At 46.9% G+C, this 15166-nt stretch overlaps 1 protein-coding gene across 2 annotated transcripts in view; it reads left to right on the top strand.

Annotated features, from left to right (window-relative positions):
• Positions 1-15166, top strand: part of stxbp1a (syntaxin binding protein 1a) — a 121023-nt gene that overhangs the window by 99934 nt on the left and 5923 nt on the right. For both annotated transcript variants that reach the window (XM_078426367.1, XM_078426368.1), the window contains exons 15-17: positions 2230-2339; positions 4787-4888; positions 8059-8144. In XM_078426367.1, coding sequence (XP_078282493.1) covers positions 2230-2339; positions 4787-4888; positions 8059-8144 — 298 coding nt within the window. The remainder of the gene's footprint in view (positions 1-2229; positions 2340-4786; positions 4889-8058; positions 8145-15166) is intronic.

Genomic DNA, 15166 nt, shown 5'->3' with positions numbered 1-15166 from the left:
AGACTCGCCATAGCCTCAATCAAATTCATAAGACGTGATCTCCCACACACAAAACCATGCTGGCCATCCTTAATTAGTCCCTGTCTATCTAAAATGAAGACAGACACAAAAAGCTGGAGTAACCAGCGGGTCTGGAGAAAAAGAATAAGTTATACGGACAGTGAAACTGAACAGGCCGACAGTGAATGACAAGGGAGGGGGAGGGACGGAGAGAAAGGGGATGCAAGGATTATTTGGTTAGAGAAATCAATATTCATGCTGCTGGGTTGTAAGCTGCCCAAGTATCTTATCCCTCAGAATATTCTCTGTTGATGTTGGATTTTATTTTATACGGTGGCGCAGCGGTAGAGTTGCTGCCTTATAGCGCCAGAGACCCGGGTTCGATCCTGACCACAGGTGCTGTTTGTACGGAGTTTGTACGTTCTCCCCGTCACCAGCATGGGCTTTTTCCGTGATCCCCGGTTTCTTCCCTCACTCCAAAGATGTACAGGTTTGTAGGTTAATTGGCTTTGGTAAAATTGTAAATTGTCCCTCGTGTATGCGTTGGATTGTGTCAGTGTACAGGGATCGCTGGTCGGCACAGAGCCAGTGGGCTGAAGGGCCTGTTTCCATGCTGTATCTCCAGACTAAACTAAAATGATGTGTGTAAGAAGGAACTGCAGATGCTGGTTTAAACTAGGATTGCCAACTGTCCCGTATTAGCTGGGACATCCCGTATTTTGGCTAAAGTGGTTTGTCCCATACGGGACCGCCCTTGTCCCGTATTAAGCCTGGACGGCACTGTAGGCTCGGACACTGTAGGCTCGGACGCTGTAGGCCCGGACGCTCTATGCCTGGACGTTGTAGGTCCAGACACTGTAGCCCGGGGGCCACTGTAGTGCCGGACAGTGTAGGCCCGGGCGCCGCCTAATGGAGGTTGCGTAGTAACCTGACTCCCAGCCCGGGTGGCCACCATTGGTGGAGAGGGAGCACGTGGCCGCTGGTTGGGTGAGGTCACGTGGGGAGCGGGGTGGTGACGTCACCTTGTCCCTTATTTAGGAGTGAGGAAGTTGGCAACCCTAGTTTAAACCGAAGATCGACACAAAAAGCTGGAGTAACTCAGCAGGACAATTATGATAGACACAAAATGCTGGAGTAACTCAGCGGGTCAGGAAGCATCTCGGGAGAGAAGGAATGGGTGACGTTTCGGGTTGAGACCCTTCTTCAGACTGATGTCAGGGAAGGGGGTGGGACAAAGATGGAATATAGTCGGAGACAGGAAGACTAGTGGGAGAACTGGGAAGGGGGAGGGGAAGAGAGGGAAAGCAGGGACTACCTGAAGTTAGAGAAGTCAATGTTCATACCGCTGGGGTGTAAGCTTCCCAAGTGAAATATGAAGTGCTGTTCCTCCAATTTGCGCTGGGCCTCACTCTAACAATGGAGGAGAGAAAGGTCAGATTGGGAGTGGGAGGGGGAGTTGAAGTGCTGAGCCACCAGGAGATCAGGTAGGTTAAGACGGACTGAGCGGAGGTGTTCAACAAAATGATCGCCGAGCCTGCGCTTCGTTTCACCGATGTAGAGAAGTTGACACCTGGAACAGCGGATACAGTAGATGAGATTGGAGGAGGTGCAGGTGAACCTCTGCCTCACCTGGAAAGACTGAATGTAGTGTCCGACTACATTCTATCTTTGTCCCGCCCCCTCCCCTGGCACCAGTCAGAAGAAGGGTCTCGACCCGAAACGTCACCCATTCCTTCACTCCAGAGATGCTGCCTGACCCGCTGAGTTGCTTCAGCATTTTGGGTCTACCCTCCTCTCTCCGGGACAATTATGATGGGTGCCTCAGTGAATAAAGTGAAGGTTGTGGAGGGGGATCGGATGTTTCACTCACTGACCCTTCATCAGAAAGATGGTTGTTCTGCCCCACAGCCAGGTATCTTAGGCATGTCCTGGTTTCATTTCAGATTGCCAGCATCTGCTGCCTTTGCGTTGGTCTGCTTGGCCTCTACCTGCTGATGGCAGTGTGGGGTGGGGTGCAGGTGATGGGAGGTGGAGGTGGGGGTGGGGGTGAAGGGACGGGATTAGAACGAGCCTTGAACTCCTCGCACATCCTCTGACTGATGAGTGAGCAGTGAAGGTGGAAGATCTCTGTGCACATGCACAAAGTTCAGAGATTCTACAGCATTAAGGATTGCAAAGTTATTGTAGAATGATCAATTGTATCACATATTGTTTCTGGTTGTGAACCAGGGATCACTGAGGAGAACCTGAACAAGCTGATCCAGCACGCCCAGATACCACCGGAGGACAGCGAGATCATCAACAACATGGCGCACCTGGGCATCCCCATCGTCACTGATGTACGGGCACCTACTCTCGCCAACCCTGCACACGGGCACCAGCTGGCAGATATTGATTCAAGAGAGATGTATTCAAGACAGAGTTAGATTTAGCTCTTAGAGCTAACGGAATCAAGGGATATGGGGAGAAACCAGGAACGGGGTACTGATTTTGGATGATCAGCCAGGATTACATTGAATGGCGGTGCTGGCATGAATGGCAGCATTCATATTTGAGCATATTTGTTCATATGAACATATTTTCAATGTTTCTAGGAGTTTAATGTTTGTCCAGCTTTTTCTAGACCATTAAGCACCAAGGATTGCAAAGTTATTGTAGAAATATCAATTGCATCGCGTATCCTTTGAGATTTTTAAGTGTGAGAAATGTGGTTTCTGATGATCTTCCCTGCACCCTCATCAACCCCCACTGTAAGGCAGCAACTCTACTGCTGCGCCACCGTGCATGATAAAATAAGCATTGTAAAATAAACAGGATCTAAAGTGAAAGACAAGGCGGTAGAGTTGCTGCCTTACAGCGCCAGAGACCGACTACAGGTGCTGTCTGTACGGAGTTTGTACGTTCTCCGGCGTGGGCTTTCTCCGGGTGCTCCAGTTTCCTCCTACACTCCAAAGACGTACAGGTTTGTTGATTAATTGGCTTCATTATAATTTTAAAATTGTCCCTCGAGTGTATTGGATAGTGCTAGTGTGCAGGGATTACTGGTCAGCATGGACTCGGTGGGCCGAAGGACATGTATCTCGAAACTAAACTAAACCTAACTAAACTAAACTTAACTAAACTAAAAATCTTTGACAGACATATTTAAGAAAGAATGAACTCTTAGGAAATAAAAACAAAGTGCTGGAGGAACTCAGTGGGTCAGGCAGCATCTGCGGATGGAATGCAGAGCATCAGGGGAAGTTTCTAATCGTTGCCAGTGGGTGTTCCCTTTTGTCAATATCCTTTTTATCACAAAACAAATTTCAAAATTTGCAGATGACAAAGTACATGTGGTAGACAGTAGTGAGAATGGTGCTCGAGGGCAGAGGGCAGCCAGGGAGTGAGGAGCAGATGAGCCAAATGGTACTCTGCTCAAGAGTGCACATGCACAGGCTTTGAACGTGGTAGGACATGTTGAGAGAATGGTTATCATAACCACTATAGAAGGATGAGAGGGGATCTTATAGTTACGTATAAAATTATAAAAGGACTGGACAAGCTAGATGCAGGAAGAATGTTCCCAATGTTGGGGGAGTCCAGAACCAGGGGCCACAGTCTAAGAATAAAGGGGAGGCCATTTAAAACTGAAGTGAGAAAAAAACTTTTTTACCCAGAGAGTTGTGAATTTGTGGAATTCTCTGCCACAGAGGGCAGTGGAAACCAATTCACTGGATGAATTTAAAAGAGAGTTAGATAGAGCTCTAGGGGCTAGTGGAATCAAGGGATATGGGGAGAAGGCAGGCACGGGTTACTGATTATGGATGATCAGCCATGATCACAATGAATGGCCTCCTCCTGCACCTATTTTCTATGTTTCTATGTGACATAGTGGATCCTCATTCATTAATAGGATAAAAAGGTACAAATGTCAGGAGTTTACTTGTGGCGCAGCGGTAGAGTTGTGGCTCAGCGGTAGAGGCCCAGTAGAGCGGGCCTTCCAGTACCAGACACCTGGGTTCAATCCTGACTATGGATGCTGTCTGTACGGAGATTGTACGTTCCCCCTGTGACCACATGGGTTTTCTCCGGGTGCTCCGGTTTTCTCCCACACTCAAAGACATGTAGATTTGTAGATTAATTGGCATCTGTAAATTGTTCCTATTGTGTAGGATAGAACTAGGGTGTGTGGGTGACCGCTGGTCGGCACGGACATAGGACCACCATCTGGGAGACACATTTGAGGAAGTACGTGCGATTTAGAAAGGACGTTGTAATATTCATTAATTTTAGGAGTAAATCTTTAAATTTCACCTGTTTAGTTTAGAGATACAGCACGGAAACAGGCTCCTCGGCCCACTGACTCCAAGCTGACCAGCGATCCCCGCACATTAACACCATCCTACACACACTAGAGACAATTGATATGTTACAATTTTACCGAAGCCAATTAACCTACACACCTACACGTCTTTGGAGTGTGGAAAACGTCCACGCGGTCACAGGGAGAACGTGCAAACTCCGTACAGACAGCATCCGTAGCCAGAATCAAATCTGGTTCTCTGGCGCTGTAAGGCAGCAACTCTACCACTGCGCCACCTGAGTATTTTGATAAAGCTTGATATAGTTTGGTAAACCTTGATATAGTTTGATAAAGCTTGATATAGTTTGATAAAGCTTTTTAAGAAGTCCTCAAGTAGCATTCCCCCTTTACCTCTCATTCAGCACTGGAGAACGTAGAGATATATTATCAGATACATGGGTTTTTACTACCACTAAGTGTTCCCATTGTGTTCTTGTTGTTCAGTCAACTCTACGCCGCAGGAACAGGCCAGAACGCAAGGAGCGCGTCAGTGAACAGACCTATCAGCTGTCCCGATGGACACCTCTCATCAAAGACATCATGGAGGTGAGACTCGGGCAATGAAGGTAACAACGTGAGGGCTCCTGGAAATGTCAACGCGCTCATTACAGTCCAGTGTCGGAAGCCGCATTGATTGATTCATTGATTGATCCCTTAATGTCACGTGTAGTTGGTACACTAAGCTAAAGATGGCTGCAATGCAGGCCTGGCAGAGCATCACCAGAGAAGACACCCAGCGACTGGTGATGTCCATGAATCACAGACTTCAAGCAGTCATTGCATGCAAAGGATATGCAACAAAATACTAAACATGACTATTTTCATTTACATGACATTGCTGTGTCCCAAACATAATGGTGCCTTGACATGGGGGGACTATGTATAAACACTGCTGTAATTTCTACATGGTGAAACCAAAATGTATAAAACAGCGCAAATTGGAGGAACAGCACCTCATATTTCGCTTGGGCAGTTTACACACCAGCATTGACTTCTCCAACTTCAGGTAGTCCCTGCTTCCCCTCTCTTTCCCCTTCCCCTTCCCAGTTCTCCCACTAGTCTTCCTGTCTCTGACTACATCCTATCTTTGTCCCGCCCCCTCCCCTGACATCAGTCTGAAGAAGGGTCTCGACTCGAAATGTCACCCATTCCTTCTTTCCCGAGATGCTGCCTGAGTTACTCCAGGATTTTGTGTCTACCTTGTATAAAAATGGTCTTTATTAAAATCTGATAATGTGCACTTTAACCACATGTGATTTTTTTCTATTACAATTCTCAAATTGTGGAGTACAGAGGCAAATAAATAAATGATGGGTCTTTGTCCCAAACTGTAGGGAGGGTACTGTATTTAGTGCTGCAAAGACTGAACGCTGGGATTCATCATAGGGTACTGAAATGGGGGGAACTATGTATAAACACAGCTGTAATTTCTACATGGTGAAACCAAAATGTATAAAAATGGCCTTTAATAAAATCTGGCAATGTGCACTTTAACCACATATGATTAAATGATGGGTCTTTGTCCCAAACATTATGGAGGACACTGTACGTCTCTGAAATGAGACAGCAAGCAGCCATGTTTATGTTATGTTGTGGACAATGTTTACAAATCAATCATTTTAGACTTTAGAGATACAGCCCGGAAACAGGCCCTTCAGCCCTCCAAGTCCGCGCCGACCAGCAACCATCCCGCACACTAACACTATCCTACACTCATTAGGGACATAAAAACATCGAAACATAGAAAATAGGTGCAGGAGGAGGCCATTTGGCCCCTTGAGCCAGCACCGCCATTCATTGTGATCATGGCTGATCATCTACAATCAGTAACCTGTGCCTGCCTTCTCCCCATATCCCTTGATTCCACTAGCCCCTAGAGTTCCATCTAACTCTCTTTTAAATTCATCCAGTGATTTGGCCTCCACTACCTTCTGTGGCAGAGAATTCCACAAATTCACAACTCTCTGGGTGAAAAAGTTTCTTCTCAGCTCAGTTTTAAATGGCCTCCCCTTTATTCTTGGACTGTGTCCCCTGGTTCTGGACTCCCCCAACATTGGGAACATTTTTCCTGCATCTAGCTTGTCCAGTCATTTTATAATTTTATACGTCTCTATAAGATCCCCTCTCATCCTTCTAAACTCCAGTGAATACAAGCCTAGTCTTTCCAATCTTTTAATAAAGATTTATAATTTATCATTTTTACCAAGCCAATTAACGTACAAACTTGTATGTCTTTGGACTGTGGGAGGAAACCGGAACACCCAGAGAAATCCCACGTGGTCATGGGGAGAACATACAAAATCCGTACAGACAGCACCCATAGTCGGCATCGAACCCGGCTCTCTGGCGCTGTAAGGCAGTAATTCTACCGCTGCACCACCATTAGTGTTGGAATTCCACAAGGCAACAAGAACATTGAAGTAACCCATTTATCCCCTCTCTCTCCATTCCTCCCCCACCCAAGTCATTGTACTAGTCTCAAAGTCATCTTGTTGTGTCTAATTGTCTGTAATTCATTTTCATCTAGCCCACAGCTAACAATGGCCTGTTTCCTTTATCATTGTTATTTTTTTTCATATCTTTCATTAATTTGTTCCATATCACCCTACATCACCGTCGATATCTCTCATTTCCCTTTCTCTGACTCTTAGTCTGAAGAAAGGTCTTGTCCTGAAATGTCACCTATTCCTTCTCTCCAGAGATGCTGCCTGACCCGCTGAGTTACTCCAGCTTTTTGTGTCTATCTAAGCACATTACTGCTGCAGATACATTAAAGCCAAATCTGGGCCAACTCACACAATGTTGAAGCAAGGCCTTCCCACACTGCCGTGCAGATTCACTCAGCTCCATGCTCAGGCATTTCAACCTCAACCCACATGTGCTAGGTTTGCCCTGGAGCATTGGTTGGTGCCACAACACCTCTTCCATCGGGGGCCATCAGTTTGTTAGCTTACATAGGACACTCAACATAGAGGGCATGGTGGTGGGGGTACCAGCTTTTGGGCAGCACAGTGACACAGTGGGTAGTCCCACTGCCTCACAGCACCAGAGACCCAGGTTTCATCCTGACCTCGGGTGCTGGCTGTGTGGAGCTTGCACGTTCTTGCTGTGACAATGAGGGTTTTCTCTGGGTGCTCCGGTTTCATCCCACATCCCAAAGATATGCAGGTGTTGGTTAATTGGCTTCTGTAAATTGCCCCTAATGTGCAGGGAGTGGATGAGAAAGTGGGATAACATAGAACTCATAGGAAGGGCTGCATGGTGGTGCAGTGGTAGGGTTGCCGCCTTACAGCACCAGAGGCCCGGGTTCGATCCCGACTACGGGAGCTGTGTGTACGGAGTTTGTGCGTTACCCCCGTGACCTGCGGGGATTTTTCCCAGGAGCTCCGGTTTCCTCCCACACTCCAAACTCGTACAGGTTTGTAGGTTAATTGGCTAGGTAAAATTGTAAATTGTCCCTGATGTGTGATAGTTTTAATGTTCCGGGATCGCTGGTCGGCACAGACTCGGTGGGCCGGTGGGCCTATTTCTGCGCTGTATCTCTAAATGAAACTAAATTAACTAATATGATTAAATTGACTTATTCTGGAACACCATCTTCGACTGAGAAATTGTAAGGGGGTAATTTTGAATAGATTCTGAGTCCAATAATGCATGGGCAATGATGCCAGTTGTTCATTGTTTCTGCTCAGAGTCTCTGATGGTTTCTCCTGCAGGATGCCATTGATGACAAGCTGGACACCAAACACTACCCGTACATCTCTGCCCGCTCCACGGCGTCGTTCAGCGCCACGGCAGTCAGGTACCGTCTCCCTCACGTGTTCCACGTTTTTGTTAGTCCTGATCGATCAGCAAATAAGGAATGTTTCCTGTTGGAGGGAATGTTGTGTAGGCCCGGACGCTGTAGGCCCCGGCACTGTAGGCCGCAACGCTGTAGGCCCCGGCACTGTAGGCCGCAACGCTGTAGGCCCAGATGCTGTAGGCCCCGACACTGTAGGTCCCGACACTGTAGGCCCCGACACTGTAGGCCCCGACACTGTAGGCCCCGACACTGTAGGCCCCGACACTGTAGGCCCCGACACTGTAGGCCCCGACACTGTAGGCCCCAACACTGAGGCCCTAGCACTGTAGGCCCCGACACTGTAGGCCCCGACACTGTAGGCCCCGACACTGTAGACCCCGACACTGTAGGCCCCGACACTGTAGGCGCCGACACTCTAGGCCCCGACATTGAGGCCCAAGCACTGTAGGCCCCGACACTGTAGCCCCCGACACTCTAGGCCCCGGCACTGAGGCCCTAGCACTGTAGGCCCCGGCACTGTAGGCCCCGACACTGTAGGCACCGGCACTGTAGGCCCCGATGCTGTAGGTCCCGACACAGTTTAGGTTTCCGACATTTTAGCTCCGGACAGTCCAAGTCTGGAATCAGGATTACCAATATGAGACAAGGTGACATCACCACGTGACCTCACCCAGTCAGCGAATCTGGCTTCACGTGGCACCCAGTTCCCTCTTAATTACAGCTCAAATAGGAACGGACTCAAAGAACATCACGACACAAAGTGCTGGAGTAACTCAACGGGTCAGGCAGCATCTCTGGAGAAAAGTAATAGGTGACATTTCGAGTCAAGACCCTCCTTCAGACCCAAAACATCACCAATTTATTTTCTCTGGAGATGCTGCCTGACCTGCTGAGTTGCTCCAGCATTTGGTGTCTATCGTTTGTGTAAACCACCATCTGCAGTTCCTTCCTACACAAAGAATATGTTATAGAACAGTGGTGAGTTTCTCAAACAAGTCGGTTTATCAGTGCGCACTGAAAAATACTGAGAGAAACCAAAGTGTTTCAAAGATTCACAGCACCCACAGCATTTTTATATTCCCGCAACACAATGGTTACATGTGGATTTTACACCTTTGAAGCAATTTACTATTCATCAACGTTTAACCTCCAGTTGCCTGTTCCATGTGGAATTGACATTTGGTAAATCTATTTGTTGCCTCCCCTAAAATAACTTCCCTTCACCATGTTGGCATCTTTTCCCACCATGCTCTTGGGCCTCCTCTCGGGTTGCCAACTTCCTCACTCGCAAATACGGGACAAGGTGACGTCACGGCCCCGCACCCCACATGACCTCATCCAGCCAGCGGGCGGCTGCTATTGGTGGAGCGGGAGCACATGGCAGTCGGCTGGGTGACGTCACCTTGTCCCGTATTGGCAACCCTTATTCCAGACCGAGACTGTCCGGAGCTAAAATGTCGGAAACCTGGAGTGTCGGGACCTAAACTGTCGGGATCTACAGTGTCAGGGCCCACAGCGTCCGGACCTAATATGGGACAAGGGCGGTCCCATACGGGCAAAACAATTTCGCCCAAAATACGGGATGTCCCGGCTAATACGGGACAGTTGGCAACCCAAGCCCCTCACACCATTCACACAATCTAAAGCACAATCATACACATCGAGGAATTCATTCACACCTTTAACTCTTCGATAGACCAGAACGCTGGTCTGCAAACACATACATTGAAACATCCCCACAGCAACTCAAGACTCTTAGCAGCTTCCAATAAAAATTGTGAGTCATCCTTGTCCCTTCCCCAGTTACTAATGGAGCGAACTACACACCAGGGCAAAGTGACCTGGTTTTCCACAAATAAAACACACACCCTCTGGTTTCTCTTCCTTCAATTTTCCCTTGTTTCTCCACACTACTGCTAACACCTGAGCCTCCTTTGCCTCTGCTAACATCCCAAAATACCTGTGTCTATTTATTCCTCTTAAAGACTAGCACTTAACTTAAAATCTCTTTCTCTGAGGCTGTCAAAGGTTCCAAAGGCAGTGTGAAGAAGGGTCTCCACCCACAATGTCATCTATTCCTTCTCTCCAGAGAGGCTGCCTGACCGCTGACTTACTCCAGTTTTTTGTGTCAATCACCCTGTCATTCTGACTACTGTCCCAGTCGGAGCTGCTGGGACTGACGCTAATTTCTTGATATAGCGTCCTTGTCATAGGTAAGGGTTCACGAGAACCCTTGTCATAGGTAAGGGTCCATTGTCCCCACTCCACCAATATCTATCTGCTTAATTGTCAATTATCTATCTGCTTCACCATTCCTCAATCAACGTCATTGCTGTCCATTGGAAGGTCGGTAAGCAGCAGAGCCACTACCATTCTACCACATCGTTACTTATGTTCCAGAGCTGCTGCCTGGTCTGCTGAGTTACACCAGCGTTTAGTGTCATAGAAACATCGAAGCATAGAAAATAGGTGCAGGAGGAGGCCGTTCGGCCCTTCGAGCCATTCATTGTGATCATGGCTGATCATCCACAATCAGTAACCTGTGCCCACCTTCTCCCCATATCCCTTGATTCCACTAGCCCCTAGAGCTCTATCTAACTCTCTCCATCCAGTGATTTGGCCTCCACTGCCTTCTGTGGCAGAGAATTCCACAAATTCACAACTCTAAGACTGTGCCCCCTGGTTCTGGACTCCCCCAACATTGGGAACATTTTTCCTGCATCTAGCTTGACTAGTCCTTTTATAATTTTATGTTTCTATAAGATCTCCTCTCATCCTTCTAAACTCCAGTGAATTCAAGCCTAGTCTTTTCAATCTTTCCTCATATGACAGTCCCGCCATCCCAGGGATCAATCTCGTGAACCTGCGCTGCACTGCCTCAATTACAAGGATGTCCTTCCTCAAATTAGGAGCCCAAAACTGTACACAATACTCCAGATGTGGTCTTACCAGGGCCCTATAAAACTGCAGAAGAACCTCCTTACTCCTATACTGAAATCCTCTCATTATGAATGCCAACATGCCATTAGCATTCTTCACTGCCTGCTGTACCTGCACGCCAACTTTCAGTGACTGGTGTACAAGGACCTTCGACCTTCTTATGTTCCTCAATGTGTGCGCACTCTACTGCTGCTAATGTTTCCCATTGTTGTTGGTCCTTCACCACATCTGATGTATAATTATTCCTTTTACATATTCACCTTTTTTTTCTTTACCCCTGGCACTAAACTATCTTGCTCAGCGAGAGTTGTTTCCGGATCTTACCCATACTCATTTTTTTAAATTACTTTTTAAATTCTGATCCACTATAGTTTGTACTAAAGATTCCTGGGGCTCCTGTTTGATGTTAGCACTTTTCCTATCAGTAGCCTTCATCATACATCCACAGGACGTATTATTTTAAACCAGCTTCAACTTTCTCCCCAACACAAATTTCCCTTTGTTTTACACAGATAAATGAATTCAATAATTAACAATAATAACATTTACCAAAAAAAATGGTAAGATCGCACCCATCAACAAATACAACATTACCAAACATTCTTAATATTAAATATTAAATGACTATGTTCCAATCCTGGTCCAGGCTGCATTCAACCCCCCGTGGTGCCCAGCGGTCCCGGAACCCCTCCATGGTGCCCGTGGGCCCATGGTGCCTGAGGGACACCCAGGCACGGACGTAACCCAGGAAAAGGGGCAGGCACTCGGCTCGGGCTGAGCCCTCTTCTGCCTGGCACCATGACTCGTGGATGGCCAGCTTGGCCAGGCCCAGGAGCAACCGAAACAGGACATCCTCTGCTCTACCCACTCCCCAACGCACTAGATGCCCAAAGATGAGGATGGTGGGACTGAAGTGTAGCCAGAAAGCGAGGAGCTGCCCCTTGTGCCTCACTTCATCGGTCCAGTACCTGTCATCCTGCATGTTTCATCATGACAGTACCTGGTGTCTTATGTATTTCACCGCATTAGTACATATCTTACTCATACCATCTTACGTCACTGCGTTTCTACATAACATCCTAGCCCTTCACTGATCTTATCCAGAAAAGTCGCCACATTTACTTTTCCCTCCACTTTATTCTTTTGGCATCATAACTTACGGTGGCCGACAACAATATGGGATCTACTCCTAACACCCTCACCCGAATAGGAGCCTGATCGTTGACGATCGTCCTGTGCAGTACCCTCCCGACTCTGCCAATGGTTGGAGGGAATGTTGTGTTTAACCTGTACCCTGTATCTGGCTTCATGCTGGACCCTCTTAATTACAGCTCAGATAGGAACAGTCACAAGGGGCATCTTGTAGAGTAGTGATCAGTCTCTCAAACAAGTCAGTTTATTCAAGTGTGTAGGAAGGAACTGCAGATAGATACAAAATGCTGGAGTAACTCAGCGGGATAGGCAGCATCTCTGGACAGAAGGAATGGGTGATGTTTCAGGTCGAGACCCTTCAGTCTGAAGAAGGGTCTTGACCCAAAACGTCACCCATTCCTTCTCTCCAGAGATGCTGCCTGTCCCGCTGAGTTACTCCAGCATTTTGTGTCAATCACCACTTTCTCTATCTCTCTCTGTCCCTTTCCCCATCCTAATTCTCCAACTATGTCGGAAGGAACTGCAGATGCTGGTTTAAGCCGAAGCTAGACGCAAAAATGCTGGAGTTACTCAGAGGGACAGGCAGCATCTCTGGACAGAAGGAATGGGTACCGTTTCTGGTCAAGACCCTTCTTCAAGACTGAGAGTCAGGGGAGAGGGAAACTAGAGATATGGAAGGGTGTGTGTAAATAAGATAGTCAAGGCTGAACAGTGCACACTGGGAAACACTCTGAGAGGACCAAAAGTGTTTCAATGATTCACAGCACACAGCATTTTTAGATTCTTACGAAACAATGGTTATATATAGATTTTTACGCATTTGAAACAATTCACCATAGATTAACGTTGAACCTCCAATTTCCTGTCGTATGTGGAATTTACACTTGGTAAATCTACTTGTTGCCTCCCCTAACATAAGTTCCCTTCACTATGTTGGCATCTTTTCCCATCGTGCTTTCCCAGTATGTAATCTCTTGGGTTAAACCAATTACAAACCACTCTGTCAGTTTGTTCAAGGCCTGACAAGTTAACACTGTTGAGGCTAGCTTCAGGGTACAGTTTAAACACAAAAATCCCTACAACATTTCCTAAATCAACATCATTTTTCCACAAATATCTCTAAATCCCATCATTTTTCAAAAATCCTTAAATATTCTCATCGCTGTGCATCCAGCTGCCCTGCGAGCAAATAATTCCAAAGGTTGTTACTGCCCCTGCGAGGAGTTTTCTGATCCTCAACTGGAGCTCCCCACTTGAAGCCACTACTCGCATAATCAGGGCTAATTAAACCTTGTTGTGACTGGGCAGAAAAATGTGAGGTGTTGCATTTTAAAAAGTCTAACACGGGGTAGGACCTACACAGTGAATGGTAGAGTTCTGGGGAATGTTGTAGAGCAGAGGGATCTAGGAGTGCAGGTGCATGGCTCCTTGAAGGTGGCGTCACAGGTAGATAAAGTGGTCAACAAAGCTTTTGGCACATTGGCCTTCATCAGCCAGAGTATTGGGTATAGATTGGGAGGTCATGTTGCAGTTGTATAAGATGTTGGTGAGACTGTATTTGGAGTATAGTGTTCCGGTCCGGGCACCATGTTACAGGAAAGATATTGTCAAGCTGCAAAGAGTTCAGTCTGAAGAAGGGTCTCGACCCGAAACGTCACCCATTCCTTCTCTCCCGAGATGCTGCCTGACCTGCTGAGTTACTCCAGCATTTTGTGAATAAATCGATTTGTACCAGCATCTGCAGTTATTTTCTTATATATAAGAGTTCAGAGAGGATTTACGAGACTGTTGCCAGGACTAGAGGGTCTGAGCTAGAGGGAGAGGTTAAGCAGGCTGGGACTCTATTCCTTGGAGCACATGATGATGCGGGGTGATCTTATAGAGGTGTAGAAAATCATGAGAGGAATAGATTGGGTAGATGCGCAGTCTCCAGAGTAGGGGAATTGAGAACCGGAGGACAGGACATAGGTTTAAGATGAAGGGGGAAATATTTAATAGGATTCTGAGGGGTAACATTTTCGCACATAGGTTGGTGGGTGTATGGAACGAGGTGCCAGAGGAGGTAATTGAGGCAGAGACTATTGCAATGTTTAAGAAACAATTAGACAGGCACATGGATCGGACAGGTTTAGAGGCATACGGGCCGAAAGCAGGCATTTGGGACGTGTGGTCGTTACATGTTGGTCATTGTATGACTCTATGACTCTAGGACTCCAGGAAGCTGATTGTGAAGGTTAACAGTTGCTGTTGTTTCCCGGATGTGTTTAGGCAGGTGTAGGTGTTTGATATTTATTGCCTGACTTTTGATCTTTTTTTGCAAGTGAAGGATTTCACTTGAAAACTGATAGAAGACCAATTTCTGGCAAGCAATTCAAAGCCTGATTATTTCATTCATTTGTGATTTGTCAATATTCTTGTTGATTCTGTTTCAGGTGGGTGGTTTAATTCTCCATTAGGGATACCTCTGTTGGAACTTCAATAGTGGCAGCTGTAACTGTAACCTGACCTGACACATAAATTCCAGCACCTGCATTTGCACCCTTATCTGAAGTTGACTTCCCTGAGTCCCTCTCCTTCTAATCGGCATAAAGGGAACACTGTGGGTCGAGGAGGAAGACACTGTGGACATCAAGAAAGAGGTGGTGAGAAAACAAAGTGGTGGGAGCGTTGGTGAGACCGTATTTAGAATATTGTGTTCAGTTCTGGGCACCATGTTACAGGAAAGATGTTGTCAAGCTGGAAAGGGTGCAGAGAAGATTCACGAGGATGTTGCCAGGACTCAAGGGTCTGAGCCATAGGGAGAGGTTGAGCAGGCTAGGACTTTATTCCTTGGAGCGCAGGACAATGAGGAATGATCTTATAGAGGTGTATAAAATCATGAGAGGAATAGATCAGATAGAGTCTCTTGCCCAGAGTAGGGGAATCAAGAA

Source organism: Rhinoraja longicauda, chromosome 31 (genome assembly GCF_053455715.1).
Source record: "Rhinoraja longicauda isolate Sanriku21f chromosome 31, sRhiLon1.1, whole genome shotgun sequence".
Taxonomy (NCBI): Eukaryota; Metazoa; Chordata; class Chondrichthyes; order Rajiformes; family Arhynchobatidae; genus Rhinoraja; species Rhinoraja longicauda.
This window is presented reverse-complemented; position numbering and strand designations above follow the sequence as displayed.